At 32.8% G+C, this 17,891-nt stretch overlaps 1 protein-coding gene across 1 annotated transcript in view; it reads right to left on the reverse strand.

Moving 5' to 3' along the window:
- The window catches only part of LOC119835641 (inhibitory POU protein), a 31,433-nt gene extending 26,193 nt beyond the window's left edge, over nt 1-5,240 (reverse strand). Inside the window, exon 1 of the mRNA XM_038360592.1 lies at nt 5,060-5,240. Coding sequence (XP_038216520.1) covers nt 5,060-5,182 — 123 coding nt within the window. The 5' untranslated portion in view covers nt 5,183-5,240. The remainder of the gene's footprint in view (nt 1-5,059) is intronic.
- Between the last annotated feature and the right edge of the window lie 12,651 nt (nt 5,241-17,891).

The following is a 17,891-nucleotide window of genomic DNA, read 5'->3' on the forward strand; positions in this document are numbered from 1 at the left end:
GTCATGAGAAGCATCGTCCGTCCTTGCTCCTCGTGAACAAGCCCGCATACGTCTGTCTCACTGTACGGTGTGCTTCTCGCCTCCATGAATAAAATAAGATAGCACCGGCTCGCTCTACCTGTCTCACTCTCTATTGCGAAACACACTGTATGCTAAAACGAGATAGGTGTAGATTTGAAGCAGAAATGCAATAAAACCTTGCGCCTATACGTGAGATTTGCCGCTATGTAGAGTATAGCTTTCAAGCTATACTACGAAACCATGTTTTGTTTTATTTGTTAAACAGACGGTTCGCGTACGTGTTAATTTCCGCTTAATTTTGGATAATGACGTTACTTATTTGATTTGCGTTGCGAGGTAAAAAATCTGCGGCGTCGTTTATTTTTATTAGTGTTTATTTTGCAGAAATTATTTTATGTCCGTTTAAAAGGGATATCAAGCGAGGTTTATGTTTGTGTGTTTTTATTTTTATTGTTATTAGATTACTAATGGGGAATCAATTTCGCGTTCATAGTTCATTAAAACGGTTCTGTCACGCTAAAAGGCGGTTAAACATCGCTTACACTTGTCGGTTAATAGCCTTTGGTACCTGCGTTAACCGTCTGAAAGGCATCTTTCATTGTAAACTAAATGGGTGTAATAAATAGCAAGATTAAACAGCCTTGGAGACAATATATTCATTATTTCTTTAATGTGTGTACAAGGAATCAAACACGCTCAATATTATTTATTATTTTTATTTTTTTTTTATGCTAAACGTGATTTAAATTAAACGTAGGTATTTCATTTTTACGTACTTTATGAAATTGTATTATTGAGACAAACAATCTAGTCAAAAGCACAAAGTTTGATTTAATAATAAAAAATGGTTTAAAAATTGGGTCGAGTGCGAGTCGGAATCGAAACACTATCTATGGGTTCCGTACAAATAAGCTACGCAGCAACTAAAAAAAATTCCAAGTCTTGATTTTTATTATGTGTTGTTATAGTGGCTACAGAAATACATCCACTGTATTCCTATCACATTTCATAAGATACAGTATAGTGACTGAGTAATATCTCCACTTGTAATAATAAAAGCAGGAGAATTTGTCCTTTTTTTTGTGAGTCGCGCAAACCTCGTAAGCAACTGGACCTATTTTATATTTTTTTTTTATACCATTGGACATATCCAATATTAAAATAGATACATATATCTAATCCCTTAGTGCTATAGAATATATAACACGAGGGAAGGCGGGGTATACCACCAGTGTAGTTTGTTTCCGCGGCTTCACTCGCGTTGCACCCGGATATAAAGTAGTCTTTGTGCTTATCCAGATTATAAAACTATTCCGGTGCCAAATTCCAAACGGATCCAATCATCCGTTTATGCGTGTAAAACTAACAAACATACATCTATTATTACAATTTCGCGTTTATAACATTTAGTAGGATAGTAGGAAGTAGTATTTTAATTTCTACCATTTGAACCTAGAAATGTGAAATAGCTAATAGTCTTAGTATGAAGACTTCTTGAATTTGTTAAAACTACATTTTTAATATCCGAACTCACCACAGAGGGACATTAACCGTATTTATGGGCCAACCCCTGAACATTTACATAATAAACAGACAATGGAAATTAGATCCAGTAATAATTGCGGTTCGCGACGTTAATAGACGTATTCTAGGCTACATAAATACAAGACCTATATGTACTATAATAGCTCGTTTCTTGGTTCAATGTGGTTTTATATGCCTTGATTGACTAAAATTACTTTCATTAGACTATTCATTATGTGCGCAACTAATTTATGAGCCCTTGCTACACTTTGTAGTGTAATGGTAGTCTTTGTCATCACTAGATAACTATTTTTATAAGTTCCTGGTAGTGTAGACGACTCTTTTATATTTGGTAATACGTATTAATGATCTCAATTAAATATCTTTTGATTCGGAAAAGAAATTCAGGGGAAAATCATAGTCACTTCATAGTATAAAGCAAAGTCGCACGTGTATGTATGTATGCTTAGATCTTTAAAACCAACAACGGATTTTGATGGGTTTAAATAGAGTGATTTAAGAGGAGAATTTATATGCATAAAAACATCTATTAAACTACTATTCGTGCGGCCCCGCCGGCAAATGATAGTATAGGAATATGAATAAAATTTTAAAAAGTTTAATATTTCAGTTGATAGCTTAAGTCATTGGATTTGTTAAGAATTATCTAATTTTATATATTTCATTTGTCATACGATTAGAGACAATTTTAATAAGCGCTATTTACTTTTTGATAACAGATCTAAACAATACGAAATTTTCAGTTCTACTAAATATTATTTGTAGTAATAAAATGGTCCGAAATTGATGATATCCAGACTTAAAGATTGATTTGTTGCTTTGACTTAACAAAAGCTAAGTAAATGATAAACTATATTTAACAACATAATGTGAAGAAACGAAATAAAAATAATAAATACTAACTTCAGTATGCAACGGACTACTCTGAATATCCTATCCTACTAATATTATAATTGCGAAAGTTTGTAAGGATGTGTGTGTGTTTGTTGCTCATTCACCTAAAAACTGCTTAACCGATTGCAATGAAATCTGGTACCTAGACAGCTGGACAACTGGAATAACATATGGATAACTTTTTATTCCGATTTTCCTACGGGATACGGACTTACGTGGGTGAAACCGCGGGGCGCAGCTAGTAATATTATATAAGCTGCATAACTAAATAATAATACAACAACTAAACCGCTTTCTAGTTGTTAGAACAATAGTTCTGAAACTAGAAAGCGGTTTTCGGACTACCAAATAAATATCACTATATCGAGTATTTAATAAGAATCACACGGAAGACATCAATTTTCGAATAAAAAAATATTTTTAAGTCGGTTGAAAACATAAATACCTAAGAGTTATTATAATTCAATCTCTTGTTCTATGATGAACATTTTGGAAACAATTCTATCTCAGAGCCTTTAAAAAGATGACAATATATTAAAATTCATTTTAAATAGTTTAATTCTCAGATAATTTGCAATTTTATATGACAATTAATCGTTAAGTGTCAACCTTAGAATGGCAATATCTATTTAGGTTATATTCATTTTATTCATGTTTTTTATTGGATTTTAAAAAAGGAACTTCAAGCTTCAATCGGTAAAATTCTCCTTTAGAGCAGAGGCAAAATAAAAATATTTCATATCTCACATAAATAATTTAAATCCTGAATAGAAATTATACAAGAAATAATTTTGTTGCCTAACTAGAATTTCAGAGGTACGTTAAGATTTAAGTACACATTTTAAAACAATATGGCCTTAAACAGATATGATAAGTGTCCTTTAACATTTTAAGTGGCAATCAAAACAGGAAGCATGTTCACGTTAATATTTAAGGACTCTTCTTTATATTCTTTGTCATTATTATGAAAAATCCTGCTAAAACATCAAAAATACAATTTTTTTTTTAATTAATGATATATGAAAACTTTGACGTGCTCATATATTTATTTATTAATTATTTATCCCAAAAGTTATCTTACCGTATCAGCTATATATATAAAAGCGATTTAAATACCTAATTGTTTCATAAGTTATAGGATATATGTGTACTATTATATATATTTGTGGTAATGTGTATTATAGAGAGATTTAAAATTTTCAAATGAAATGAAAATTCAAGTGTGCATGTTATGTTACACAAATAATAATCAGTTATAAATAATATAAACATTAAATAATTTAATACGTTTTGTCGCAGCACCAGAACCAACGGGTTTCCAACATCACCTAGAAAATAAATGTATTAATATATCACAAGTATCTGAATGCATAATTTTCTGTGCTCTTGTGCAGTCAAATACTGCATTCAAATGTAATTTATTATTTTTATTAGTTTCTTGGTTCGGCCTTTTATTTTGTCTATGAAAAACATTTTTAAAATTTTTATTATTAAAATTAAACTTTGTTATATTTTCGGTTAAATGTAGCCGCTACGCACAATGCGCAATTAATCTGTAGACATTCAATGCCTACGTTGTAGTCGCGTCTACGAGCGTAGACATCGGTAGCCTACAAGTGCGTAGCTGTAATTCCATACCTATTAATTCAACACTTTTGATGCTTCAATTTTTAAATTAATATATTTTAATAAATGGAAAAGTCTTAAGATATTTTACTTTTACCCGAATATTATTATGATACTTTTAAACGTATATTAAATTAAATAGTAGTATTAAATTAAATGTAAAACATTAAATCGAATACTTGTATTAAAAATATAAATATTATATGTATACAAATTGAATAAGTGAAACAATTCATTTACACAAACGCGTCGAGTGAATAATTGAAATAAAACTTTATTTCCTTTCAGAGGTGAAGAAAGTAATTTAACTCCAATAAGACACGGCCGCGGCCGACGGGATTTTACGACAGGTTTTCTGCCGCCGTCGCCTTTAGACCCCCACTACGGCTAAAGGCGTTTATATACGATAACACTTGAGGAAATCTATACTGCTGTGTTATGTATATTAACGAATTTATTGTATTATCAGCCTAAATTATTTATTTAAGTTATTATGTTTATTGTTATTTTTTTGGAATGTTGCAAGATTTTTAATAGTTTGTGCTTTTATTTAGGTGCTAAATTATTGTGTATTATTAAATAAATCATGGTTTTGAAGAAGAATGTTTTCATATTAAATATTGAATGTAATTTAAATATCGATTTATTTTTATATCCCCTATTATGGTTTTATAGTTTGTTGTTACTTCGCATTTACTAGCATATCTAGTATTGAAAATTATGCAATCAGAAATAAACAATTCGCTTCACAAGGCACGTAGTAAATGGAGCTCCATAAAATCGCAAAAGCAGCAAGCATACATTAGACATAAACGCACAGCGAGTAACCTGAAAAGTAAGGGATTAGTTTGTGTAGATATTTATGTGTTCAAAATTTGTTTATGTCAACTCCTGCCGGAGCTGAATCTGTCAGTGTGTCTGGAAGACCTAACGACGTGGAGAAGATTGTGGAAGAGTAGAAAAGTGGACTCACCGAAGGGTTGGGCACGCAGCGGCGCGGGTCGGTGGTGCGGTACGTGGGACTGTACCGACCCGGAAAGCAGCCCGGGGGCGCCATGAGACCCCCACCGGACTTCATCTTCTCCGGCGAGTACATGGCACATGACCCCCACGGGTCGTCCTCCAACTTCAACACCTTGGAAGGTGAGTGATACTGCCGGTCGAAAATTTTGGCGACTTTCTCGTACTTTGGGGTTGAAAACGGCGACGCGTCGCCACGACCGCTCTATACGCCGGGTGATAACCGACTGAGTCGGGTGCCGCATGACGTCACGGGCCACGCCCTCGCCCCTCCACGAGCCCTCCTCCGGCAACACCTCGTCCCTCTCACGCATGTTTACGTCGCCGCCGGCGGCTTCACGATTAACTGAATTATTTAATTGGTCCATTCACTTCTCGTGTCTGTTACCTTTTCACGCTTCTAACTCGGAAAGATTGACGGATCGCCCATGAAGCGATTGGCACGGCCCTTAATTATGCTTATTTGATAACAAACGGACACCGGCCGTCATATGCAATTGTCATGCCAACGGTCTATTAACAATAGCATCTCACGTTAATACAAAATAAATGACCATTAAACCCAATATAGCACCTATATTTTATAATTGACGCAATGATTTGATTCGAATATTTCTTTCAAGAAGGTAGATTAATTATTTGCTCATTTTACAAATTCATAATAGCACCTCTGCCTCTGAACTTAATAATCGAATACCTATGTTGAAAACAAAAATGGGTATTACTTAACACATATCATAACGGTCCCAGGGCGCACTTCACATTGAAGAAGCTATTTTTCCTAGACTTAGAAATTGTACGTTATGTAGGTATAGGTACCTATAGTTAGACCGGGTTACAATGGTAGACATATATATCAAAGTCACTCGTTTCGCTATCTCCGCTGTGAAAGCGATGCGCTAGGTAATTCAGCTTTTACAAAAAAAAATCTCTGAAGCATAAATACTCGATATTTTTGTACCTTTTTCGTTCTTTAATCCGTTTAGATAATTGATTTTAAATCACTCGAAGAAGAAAACTATTAAGTAAATTATTTAAGTCTATTTCGAACCACGACTTAATGTCTTTCCGCACTTTAAATGCATTATATATTCACTAGTTAACTTGATTTAGTTAAAAATAGTTAATGTGCAGTACAAAAAGAGGTAAAGGGAGATTTAATAATTCGACGTGAACATAGATTTTACATAAAACGTAAAATTGTGGCGATTAATATATTAACATCCATATAAGTATGTCATATAGATACTACTAATATAAATAGAATAGTTTGTTTATATGTTTAGACACGCTCTTATCAGGAACTTCTGGACTATTTCAAAAATTATTTCACCCATAGATATATACGCGATAATATATATAAATATATATTTACCACGGGCGACGCCGGGGTCGACCACTAGTAATTTAAAAATCAAAGCATCTCTCATTTACCTGTAGCTTGAGAATTTTAAAATACAAAAGTCAACGACAAAAATATATGACACACAGTAATCAAACATATCTACATCGACCTTCGCTGGAAAACTCATGAGCTCGATAACGCTCAAAACGACGCATGTTATTGGAAAAATTAACTCCGTTCCATTATCTCTTCCACCGAGCGAACGTAACTGAAGACCATTTTAGTAGTCCATTAATATAAATATTATTATTCATACACTCAATTAACAATGGAAGCGCAAAAACGGGATTTTAAAAGGGTTTCCCCAGGTCCGCGGGGAGGCCCGTGATGATATATGTCGAGCATGAGCGCAATTAGCAAAGATCATACCCTGGCAATGTGCAAACCGACGGATACGTCAAAACAAGAACAACCCTTCACGTAATTATCCGACCTCGACCGGCAGATGGCGGGACTTTAATTTTTCGATTTCGGACGGCCGTACATTATGCATGACGCTTTTATCGCTTGCCGTGGTTCCTTCGGGAGTTCGCCAGCTTCGGATCAAGTTACGCGAGCGAGCGATCCTGACAGTTGCTAAACTTCATGGAGCTACAATGTTTTGATATTTACTCTAATTATAGTTGAATTGTAATTAATGTTTACATGTATTATAAACTGTGATATGTTTGGGATACTTGATTAAAGGAGAAGTTATTATACACGTACAATTAATTTTAAGCGCGTTTTTAAATTGCATGTTTACAATTAGATTTTTTTAACTCGAAGATGCGAAACAATTTATCTGCACATTATCTACATTACTACTACTTGATACGGTGAACCCGCACTCGGCCAGCGTGGTGGAATATGGCCTGAACTATGGCCCTGGGTCCATGCAATGAGAATAAATATGATGATGATGATAAATTTTTATTAAATACTTACATTTAAATAATTATCTGAAATAAGTAAAACTAATCACTTCTTATCTATAATAATAAAAATGAATCGTCATATTATGTGTTGCTAAGCGTAAAACTCGAGAAATACTCAACCAGTTCGGCTAACGCTAAAAGCTAATTTTTTTAACGTTTTTTAGGCACAAGAAAGGTTTTGGAAAGAAAAAATGTACTAAGGGTGAAGCCGGGACGAGCCTCAGTATATAAAAAAATCATTCAACATATCAAGAAGTCACTTTTCAATTTAAATAAAACACTAATAGATATATTGTATAAATGGTATATTTTTAGTTTACCTTAATATCATACCCCAACCCGATATTGCTAAGAACCATGCCGTGTCTAAATAACGCGAAAAATTTAATTAAATCGATATTATACCACACTAAGTTTCGGGTACATACATATTTTAAATCAGTCACCGGTCACCTACATATCCATAGCTGAAAGAATTTTTTAAAGTCGGTCCAATAGTTCCTTAGATAAGGGCGTTCAAACGAACAGACGTACAATTTTTTCAGCTTCATATAATAATTTATTTATAACTGATTACAAAACAACGTACGTCACCTTTTATTTTTAAATATTATGTAGTAAGTGAACAATTTAGCAAATTTTCACTTTTCAGATTCACTACAAAAACTATACCTGTGTTAATGTTTACATGAAAAAAATATTTATTCAGTTATATCACATACAGGCTAGCAAGACAATAGGCTTTACATACAGAGGGGGGCGAACTTCCGCCGGATGTGGCCTCTCTACCTCACACAGGAAGCGCCCGAGCCTTTGTACGCACACACGAGTACGGTTGGAAAAATAAAACTCCCTTCATAATTTTATAAATAGACATGTTAATCTTATTATGTGGAATTTTTTTGTCATGATAATTTTTTTTGTATGTTATTTGCTACTAGTATTTTAGAAATGTTCTGTATCAATAATCTAGTTATGCTATTTATTTAGCGTTTAATTTTGAAGAATAAAATCTAAAAGTGTGTTTTATTGACTTAATTAGAAAGACTCCATGTTTTACTTGCTTAAAAAATTCTTTCAAAAAACATTGCTTCAAAACAAACCAAAACTCACTAAGATTAAAAAGCAACAAAAGATCACCGTTATCAAATTCTATTTGTTCATTGTTTATTTGATATTACGATAACATTACGTCGAAATATAAATTGTTGTGTTGATGCTACAGGTTGAGTGCAGTTCATGAAAATGGGAAAATATTTTATTCGAACCCTCAATTAAAACCATAATTAACGTTGTATTAAAAGCGAGCGCTAATCCCAATTACAACTCACTTTGTATATTTTGATGCAAGTATTTATATTTTAATATATTACATTGCTTATATTTCAGGATAAAACTCAAAACACATTTTTTAATAACTTTAATTACTTAGTCACAAGAAATGTCCATCATACACTGTATTATCCTTTCAATATTATCTATATAAACTATAATAAAAGCAGAAGAGACCTTGTTTTTTGGTTTGAACGCGCTAATGTCATAAACTACTGGGCTGATTTTAAAAATTCTTTCTCCGTCGGATATGTGGGTGGTCCATGAGTGATCTAGGCTATTAAGTACTGCACGCGAAGACGGGGCGGACAGGTAGTTCCATATACACTAATTGTGCTGACGAAAGAGATTGCGTATTCGATTCGAAAGCGCTTTTAATAAGCCAGTGTTTGTCCGCTCATAGAAAATTTTATTTATTATTAAAATACGACGTCATTTTAAAAATATTCGTTTTAATTAAAGCTCATATGTTTAGCTTACTACTTTGAAATATTATGACCAAAATTATTTAATAACAACACATTAAAGTCTCTAAAGGGCCTCTGCGAGCTGGATCTGTGTCCCCACGTAAGACTTCTAAAATACCGGGTGCTTTCCTTCTGGAGGTACCCGAGTATTACGAAGAGATATTCATAATAATAATAAAAATATTTATTGATGTAAAATAAAGTAAGTACATCTTTTATACGACCAACTGACTATCGAAATAGTTGGGAAATGTGTTTCGGTTGTCGGTTTTCAAGTATTTGCTAATCAATCTTTATTTATACATACTCTAAATTTTGGTGACAGAACTTCTTCACAAATGATGGCACGTAGATATAATAATACTACACTAGTATAGGTAAGATAACTTGGTAAGATTTGCATTCTTAAGTCCTATAAAATATTTCATATAGCGTAAATTGCGTACAAACGCCTTTAAAAATACATTCACTCCAATCACCAATACACTAAATTACATTTTAATTCACGAATAGGAACGTAAAATGTTATTGTTAAGTTAAATATTTTTATAAACCACGATAACTATCTTAAACGGTGGACGGCACGTGGCGCTGTCCAACAACAGACAAACCGACCACAATTCCAAAATCCAATTCGCTTAGAATATTTTGACACAATTATGTTTACAGCTACCGGTTGACTTTCAACGGCTTGTGAACAGTAATTCATGTTCACTCATGTTAACTACCCATATTTCTCTTTTTACACCGTTCCTATTATATACATGATAATCTTTCCATTATTAATTGATGAGTTAAACAAATTTATGTACCTAATTTGTTTAAATCTACAACTAAATAACATGATAAGCTATTATTTTATTTTGAAACTAAATTAGTTATTAATGCTCTAACGAATAACAACAGACTAGAAAGAAAACGAAATATGCGCTTTAAAGTCTTTATTAGAACTAAGCTTTAAAGTTCTTACAATCACTGGGAAGATTTATAATACTAACATTATTTTCAACATTGAGACTGCAATCAGCTGATAGCTTAAATTTCACTAATATCAATAACTTACCGAATTAAAACGAGCAAATTGTGTTTATTTCCTACGAGAATGTAGCAGGTTAAAGCGAGCGTATCCCAATTTGTGTGATTACTGGTCACGTGGCGGGGGGACAAATTATTTTACTAGTCGATTGGGACAGTCATAACGTACTTATACATTTACATTTTACAATTATAATACTGTGAGCCGATGCCGTTGTAAGTGTATTACGAATTGTGTATCTAATAATCGACCTATCGTCTAAGTATTAAGATAGTTAAATTAATGAAGTTTGCACCAAAATTAAACATGTAATTTAACGTCAAAAAGCGGTGATGCTTCTTTTTTCTTTAAAGGAAATCTGTTACCGCTATGCCAGTGGCAAGTTTTGTACAATTAATTATAACATTCCTTTAACAATACATAAAATATTTGAATCATTTATAAGCATCTAAATGGTCAAACGACATGGGTATATATTCAAGTCAGTATACCTCTGAACGGTTCAACGAAAAATACGATTACAAAATTACAATTTATATTTATCCAGTTAAACTAAGGTCGTTGGTTTGTCTAGAACATCAAATAAAACGTAAAATGAATGTCACCCCGTCTCTAGAGACAGCGCGTGCACGCCGCACGTGCCAGACTCATAGCAAATAGATTACTTTATGCATCCTCCTAACTTCTGAATTCCTGCAAGATCTTATAACCCATTGAACTTTCTCCATAACTGTTGATGTCATCGTTACGTTTTGAAGTACATAGTTGATAGGTTTAATCAGACAGAGATAAACGTAAATAATCAATTAGTGTGTTCAAATATTTCAATAACTCAATTATATATAGTTTAATAATGTTAATTGTATTATTAATTTTAATAAGTAAAATAAATTCAATTCAATAATTAAGCGTTTTTAAATCGATGGTCATAGGGCAATCTGATCCGGTTTAAAAAAGCGCGGATATGAACCAAATGTGGTTTATTTTTTAAATGCCCGGAGGACAAAATATGTAACAATTGATTATAATTACTTTTTATCGGTAGTAATTTAACTCAAAAGTAATTACTTTGAGTGTCAGGATAATGCTTTCCTTTTAACGATTTTCTTATCATTTGATTATGATATCAGAGTCGATTTTCTTTTATCTATGTTTTGATCTTTCAGTTAAATTTTAAAATATTTGCTATAATTTACAAAATAGTGAATATTAACATTACTGTCAAGGACTTAGGTCAAATTTTACAATATAAGTAGGTACCTGAATGCATTTCATAAGTAGGTACCTGAATGCATTTTGTTCCGGCATATATGCCGGAACAAAATACACAATGACTTTAAGATAGGAATTGCATTGCAAGCAAAGTCTTTGCATTTGCTCTTAGAAAGGTACTTCGAATTTTTAGCTACATTTTCAATAAAATTTAACTTTTAGCGTATCTGGAAATTCGTTCAATATTCAATTCTTCAGGGTTGTCGACAATTAGTGACATTGTAACAAAATGCTATGCTAGTTTAGGCCGACACGACAGGCCCACATTCGAGTCACGTGTGCGTCACGCGACAAGTTTCGGGGATAACTATACAGTAATACACTTGAAAAACTATCCTTTAACAATACACCGATAAAGTGATTTTATAAGAGAACGAAGATGTATATGTTGTTGTAGTGTACACAATAATTGGTCAAAGCTAACTGATTTTCAGAAAAATATAGTTTCCAACTAACCTATAAGAAAGTTTATATTTATCTTAGCTTTAAATGAATAACAAAATATATGTGGTACCTAACAGAAAACCGAAGAGACCTAAGCAACATCGCTACAATTTTATTTTGCACGCGTCGTCGCTGTGAGAATTAGTCAAAAGTCGCTGAAATGGTTTGTAATTCATAGTATTAGATTATTTAATCGGTTTTCTATTTTCATCTAATAACTTAATGAGTCCTAGTAATGGCCTAGGGCCAGGAAATTTACAGGTAAGTCTCATCGTTGATTAAATTACATATTACAAATCCTACACTTATTAAGTAACTAACAAATTACAAGGTAAAAAAAATTAAGTGATAGCCACAAGCACAAATTAACCTGGCTTAAATGCTTTGTCGAGCAATCAGAGTAATATATAGCACAATACTTACCAACCACTCGTGCGCATTAAAATTCAAGCCGAGCGGAATCCAAAGGGAATATAGGATAAGAAGCCAGTTTAACCGAATTGTTATCCGTGGGGTTTAATTATATGTCTTTGTAAAAGAAAAAGTGCGCGAATAATTCATGAGAAAAAGCCTAAGGGAGGCCTTGTAAGAATTGCATAGATTTGGAACCGAAAAACTTCAAGAATAACCGTATACATTCGAAGTCACAAAAGTTTGACTTTATGATGCCTTGTTGTCATTAATATTCATTGTGAGAAGTCTCAATAATCATGCAATTGCAACTCATTTCTATTTCAAATATCCAGACTTATGAGATTACGTATTATTATTTATTCAGTAGGTACATGTTTAGTACAATCTGCTGGTTATAAATAGGTTGCAATAAACTTCAATATGTCTACATTATAAAAAACCTAACCTAACATTTGTTTTTAAATAGACTCGTCAAAACGGCAAAAATATTAGTCAATGTACTCTGCATAGCAAAGCACACATCGCAAGTGGACTAGCGCCGTCTGGGGATACGCTTTCCGTACAATTGGAAAACAAATAGCTAATATATCGTAGGATCTCCATGCCGTAAACTTAAGCCATTTCCCCTCTCTGTTCCAGTGATTTCTTCTTAATATTTTATTTACGAGATTAAGCCGGTTTCGCAGCGGCGCATCGTTAGAGCGTCTTTTGTCCATTACGGCACTTTATGATACTATTTCGCACGGCAACTTCAACCAGCAAATAAAATTGTTGACAGTCCTCGCTTTTCGCAAACTTGGTACCTAAATAATTTTTTACTTAGAGGGCCCGGGAAGTTTTGTTATAAATATTTTTGGTAAGATAGAAATGGGACCATCGTTGTTAACCTATCAAGCGTTTAAGAAGGTATTATTAATTCTTAATAAAGATTAAAAACAATTTGTGATTTAAATGTATTATAAACATTTTTCTTAATAATGTCTAAGAATATACAGTTATAACCTTAAACTAGGTACCAACAGTAAATTTGTTAAATTGCTCGTTTTAAATTTAAAGAACTTCTCTCTCTAAGCTTTTATTTATGGTTGTGTCCATTTAGACTCCTGACAAATGTTTCGGACACGTGGGCGGCCCCGTGTATGTTCGTTCAATTTTTATGTCTTCAAGAGCAGGCAATATGACATTGTTCTTCGTCTCTTTTATAGTTCTATAGTAAAACAATAATTTTAAGTGCCAAATATAAAAATATCAAAGTATAATAACTTATATCGTCTCCCAGAAATTTTGTAACGATATGAAAAACGGGAATTAAATCCTCGAACCAAAAACAAATCCTTATGACGATAAACAGCAACTAAAGAATTATAATTTATATATTAGTCTCTAATAAATTAATGAACCTTTTATATTGAATGAATAAGCATGTGTTTATGATATAAAATTCGCAGATACAATTGTATGCGACAATCGATAATCAAGTAACAATAAACGTCAACAATACAAATAATGATTAGCAAAAAATGCCCCGCGATACTTGGGGTAGAGCAAATGGAATTGAAATAACAATAAAATTAGATTCGAACACCGACAACATTCCGCCCAAACACTTAGATAGGGTCCAGGATCGAACCCAGCAAATGGGCCTGCAAACCATATTACACATACTCGAACATGTAACCTACGTGTTTACTACAACTTTGACACTAAAATTATATACGCAAATGCTAAAATCGCTTGCACATATAACGCACACCGTCGAACTCTAAATTCATGGAGAAACCTAACGACCAACGCAAAACGTTATCAATTCGCTACCGTTCACAGAATTATGACTCTTAAATCTACTCAGAATAAAGCACACGCACATTCGGTTGAAGCGAAGCTGCTAATCAAAGAGTAGAAGCGAATAATTTTAGGGTGTATAATCGATTATGTTGTATAATATCTCGTTACACATGGGATCATAGTCATAACTGGAAATTTGAAGGGATCATGTCAATTGTTTGTCTGAAATATGCTGCTATTGTTTGGAAGCTTTGAGTTAATTTATTCTTTGATAACAATAAGTGATTGAATAATCGGAGTTATAAAACAGCCGTAGGTAACATTTTAGTTGGGCAAGTAGACTTTTATACAACACTGCATTATGATTTTTAGAATCTAAAAAAAATTGGTAAATGTAATTTTTAATACACGAATGGTTTATGGCAGACAGACGAACAAACAGACTGATGAAAAGTAAATTATAGTAAAATAGCCCGTTTGTTCTTTGGGAACCCGAAGAAGTGAGTCGCGTAAGAATATCAGGATATAAAAAGTTACCTATGTGTTATTCCAGTTGTCCAGCTATTTACGTACCAAAAATTCATTGCATTCGGTTTAGCAGCTTTTGCGTGAAAGAGTAATAAACTACAGATACACATACATCCATCCTCAAAATCTTTCGCATTTATAATATTAGTAGGTTTATCATTATTATATATCGACTTCATCATTTTATATGTATTAATGAAATCTTGTTTTATGTATGGACGGTAAAACTTCTACTGTTCTAATAAAATAACTTATCTAAATATAGAAACTTATATTGTTTGTTATGCAACGTAACATGTTATTTGAAGAAGTAATATCGGAATGAAACTTGCCCGTTATTTATATCTGTGAGAAATAAGTATTTTTTATAGGAGCTGAAATCACAATTGCATCATTCAAATTGGCTTGCACCCTTCAATCACAATAACCACCATAAACAGCATTACGTCACAAGTTGTTACCGTAAAGGGCAGTAGGCTGCCATCATAAGCCAATCCATCGCGGATTCAAAGTTATCCTCTGTCACCTGACAATAAAATGTTGGCGGCACGAGAGTGCACAGCCGAGATCAAAGCAAAGCCGTATAAGTCCAGATAAGTACATTAATATACCCTTAAAATGTCTGCATCTGTTGGTTTTTTGCTATTAGATACAAATAAGCATTGATCTCAACGATCACCCTTCGAAAAGTTGACGCCAAAATGCCCATTCAAATATGAACTTTGTGAGCCCCAAAATATTACTTATTTTAATGTTTTACCTATTCAACATTATATATGTTGGAATAAGTACTTTATACATTGCACTTAAGGACGTTTTTTCTATATATGGGATTATGGGATAGTTAGTAATGGGTCAAGTCCTCCCTAATTCAATTTCCACTTGTACCCTTGATCTGATTATTTTTGTTGCAACGGGTGACGTTTCATTGTTGCTACATCAAAACGCCTTTAACAGTCATTCATGCATATATTTATGATATTTTAACGTTTGAATATTTTTTCTATACTTTTTTATTGTAATCAAATTATAAGGAGCATTTATAATTGCATCGATTTATCGCATATAAAGTAAACGTTAATACTATAAACATAGGCAAGAATAACAATAAAAACACTTAGCTACAGTTTCGTTTTCCATTCTTGTATATTTGGTAAATGCTTGTTCTGTTATTATATTAAAGTTAATCTTACCCCAGCAAAGTAACCGATAGGGAGCCCCAAGACAATGCAAACTATATAATCCCGGGACCAACCTGGAGGCGTGTTTGTCTGCAAAAATAAAAACAACATTTGCACAAGCCAATAGAGTAAGCAATAAAAAATTAATTACATTTTTAATCTACACAAACGTGCGCAGAAAGTGGATTACCAGGATGCAGAATTCTCTGGAAGGACTTCTGCTGTGTGATTGTATGTTACTAAAGTGGGATAATAACTAACGACCTTTAAAATATATCAATTTATTGTTATATGTTCAGCCAGAAGTACTTATTACTTATGTACAGCAAGTACTTATGCTGAATATAAACATAATTTCATTTGTCTACCCAATATAAATAATTAATAAGTCCATTTTATAAAATTCAAGCTTTTACGATATAATGCAAATTTCATTGAATGTTAATAAATTGTTCATTTTATATGATTATTTTGATAATACTGTTCCCGGCAATAATAGTAGTGACGCGACCAGACAAGACTTACAATTGTAACCCATAGAATAAACCATCAAGATACAAAAAAATGTATCAATCATAATTTATTAAATTTTAAATACATAAAAACCCCATTGTTTTCGACATAAATCGTAAAAATTATAACAAGTTAACAACTAGGCCATGTCCAGTAAGGTCGCTCGCTATAGATCTGTAGCGACCCCGAGGCGTATACTGTGGCCTTAATGTGATTTTATAGAGACCATAGGATGCCGATTAGATGGTGCTAGTGAGGGGGAGTCTTAGGGCTCTCGGTCGACCGTTCCGCTCGTTCAGTGGTAATTTAATTTTACAACTTGACGTTTATGCTGCACTTTGTGTAACCTATTTTTTAATGCAATGGATCCATTAGAATTCTAGATACTTCTGTTTTAATTCTTTGATTTGGACAATGAATTGCCCTTACTATAATCGAGCTTCGAGAGATGACAGATCACAACGAGATTTGATCAGCTTTATTGAAGAATATTTACAAATATAATGAACTTTATGCTGTCGCATTCGTTAAAATTACGTAACATGCATCATCAAGAGGTAAAAAATCGTAACGTCCATTTCAGTCCAATCATTGAAGAATAACTATCTAAGCTGTAAGTAACTTTGTAATAGTAATTCATTTTGTTGTGTATCATAAACACACCAATAAAAAAAAAATTACTGCAGTGTTTATTCAGCCGCTATATAGAATCACTAAATTTATAATTTGTAAGCTTTTGTCGTTATTCAAGTAATATCCATCTCCTAATTCTTAACTCTAGACCATCAACGTTTTCAAAACGCATTCTAAATCAACGGCGAAGAAAAAAAAGCCTTCAGCACTGAAAAGTTCCACAAAGAAAATATTATGTATGAAATTACAAAGACACAGTACTCCTACGACAGGTATTTATATCATTGGTACCGTGAGTTTCACACGTCAATTAATGTGAATGAATGGTTAATCAAGCAGCAGATTTGCTCCAACTTCGTCTAACGAAATTCTTATGCAACTTAAAGTGTGTTAGCGCAAGTTATCACCGTGGGCATACAAGTTGTAAGTAATTCTATTATTAATGTATGAACAAAACACTGTCACATCGTGCCCCGTTAAGTTAGCCCCGAATATAATCACAATAACAATGACTACGAACCGCGTTGTTACAGGGTGTTACATTCAGTCTTACAGGTGAGCTACATTTCCAAACAATATGGTGATTTATGGTCAATAACTCTTATAATAAAATGTTATGCTCAATTTTGCTTGAAGTATTATAGTTTCTGTATTTTATTTACTTATTCGACTTTTATTTGAGTTGTACTACTATCACTTTCATGTCCGAGAATATTTAGGTATAATGGAAAATAAGATAGATATAGAGATACCGAATTAAAGAACTGCATTTCACGTAGTTAAGTAAAGTTACTTTATAAATATTTAATTAAATCAAACAATATATCCGCAATTTATTTCTTCTGGTCTTTAAATCTT

Source organism: Zerene cesonia, chromosome Z (genome assembly GCF_012273895.1).
Source record: "Zerene cesonia ecotype Mississippi chromosome Z, Zerene_cesonia_1.1, whole genome shotgun sequence".
NCBI classification, from domain to species: Eukaryota; Metazoa; Arthropoda; class Insecta; order Lepidoptera; family Pieridae; genus Zerene; species Zerene cesonia.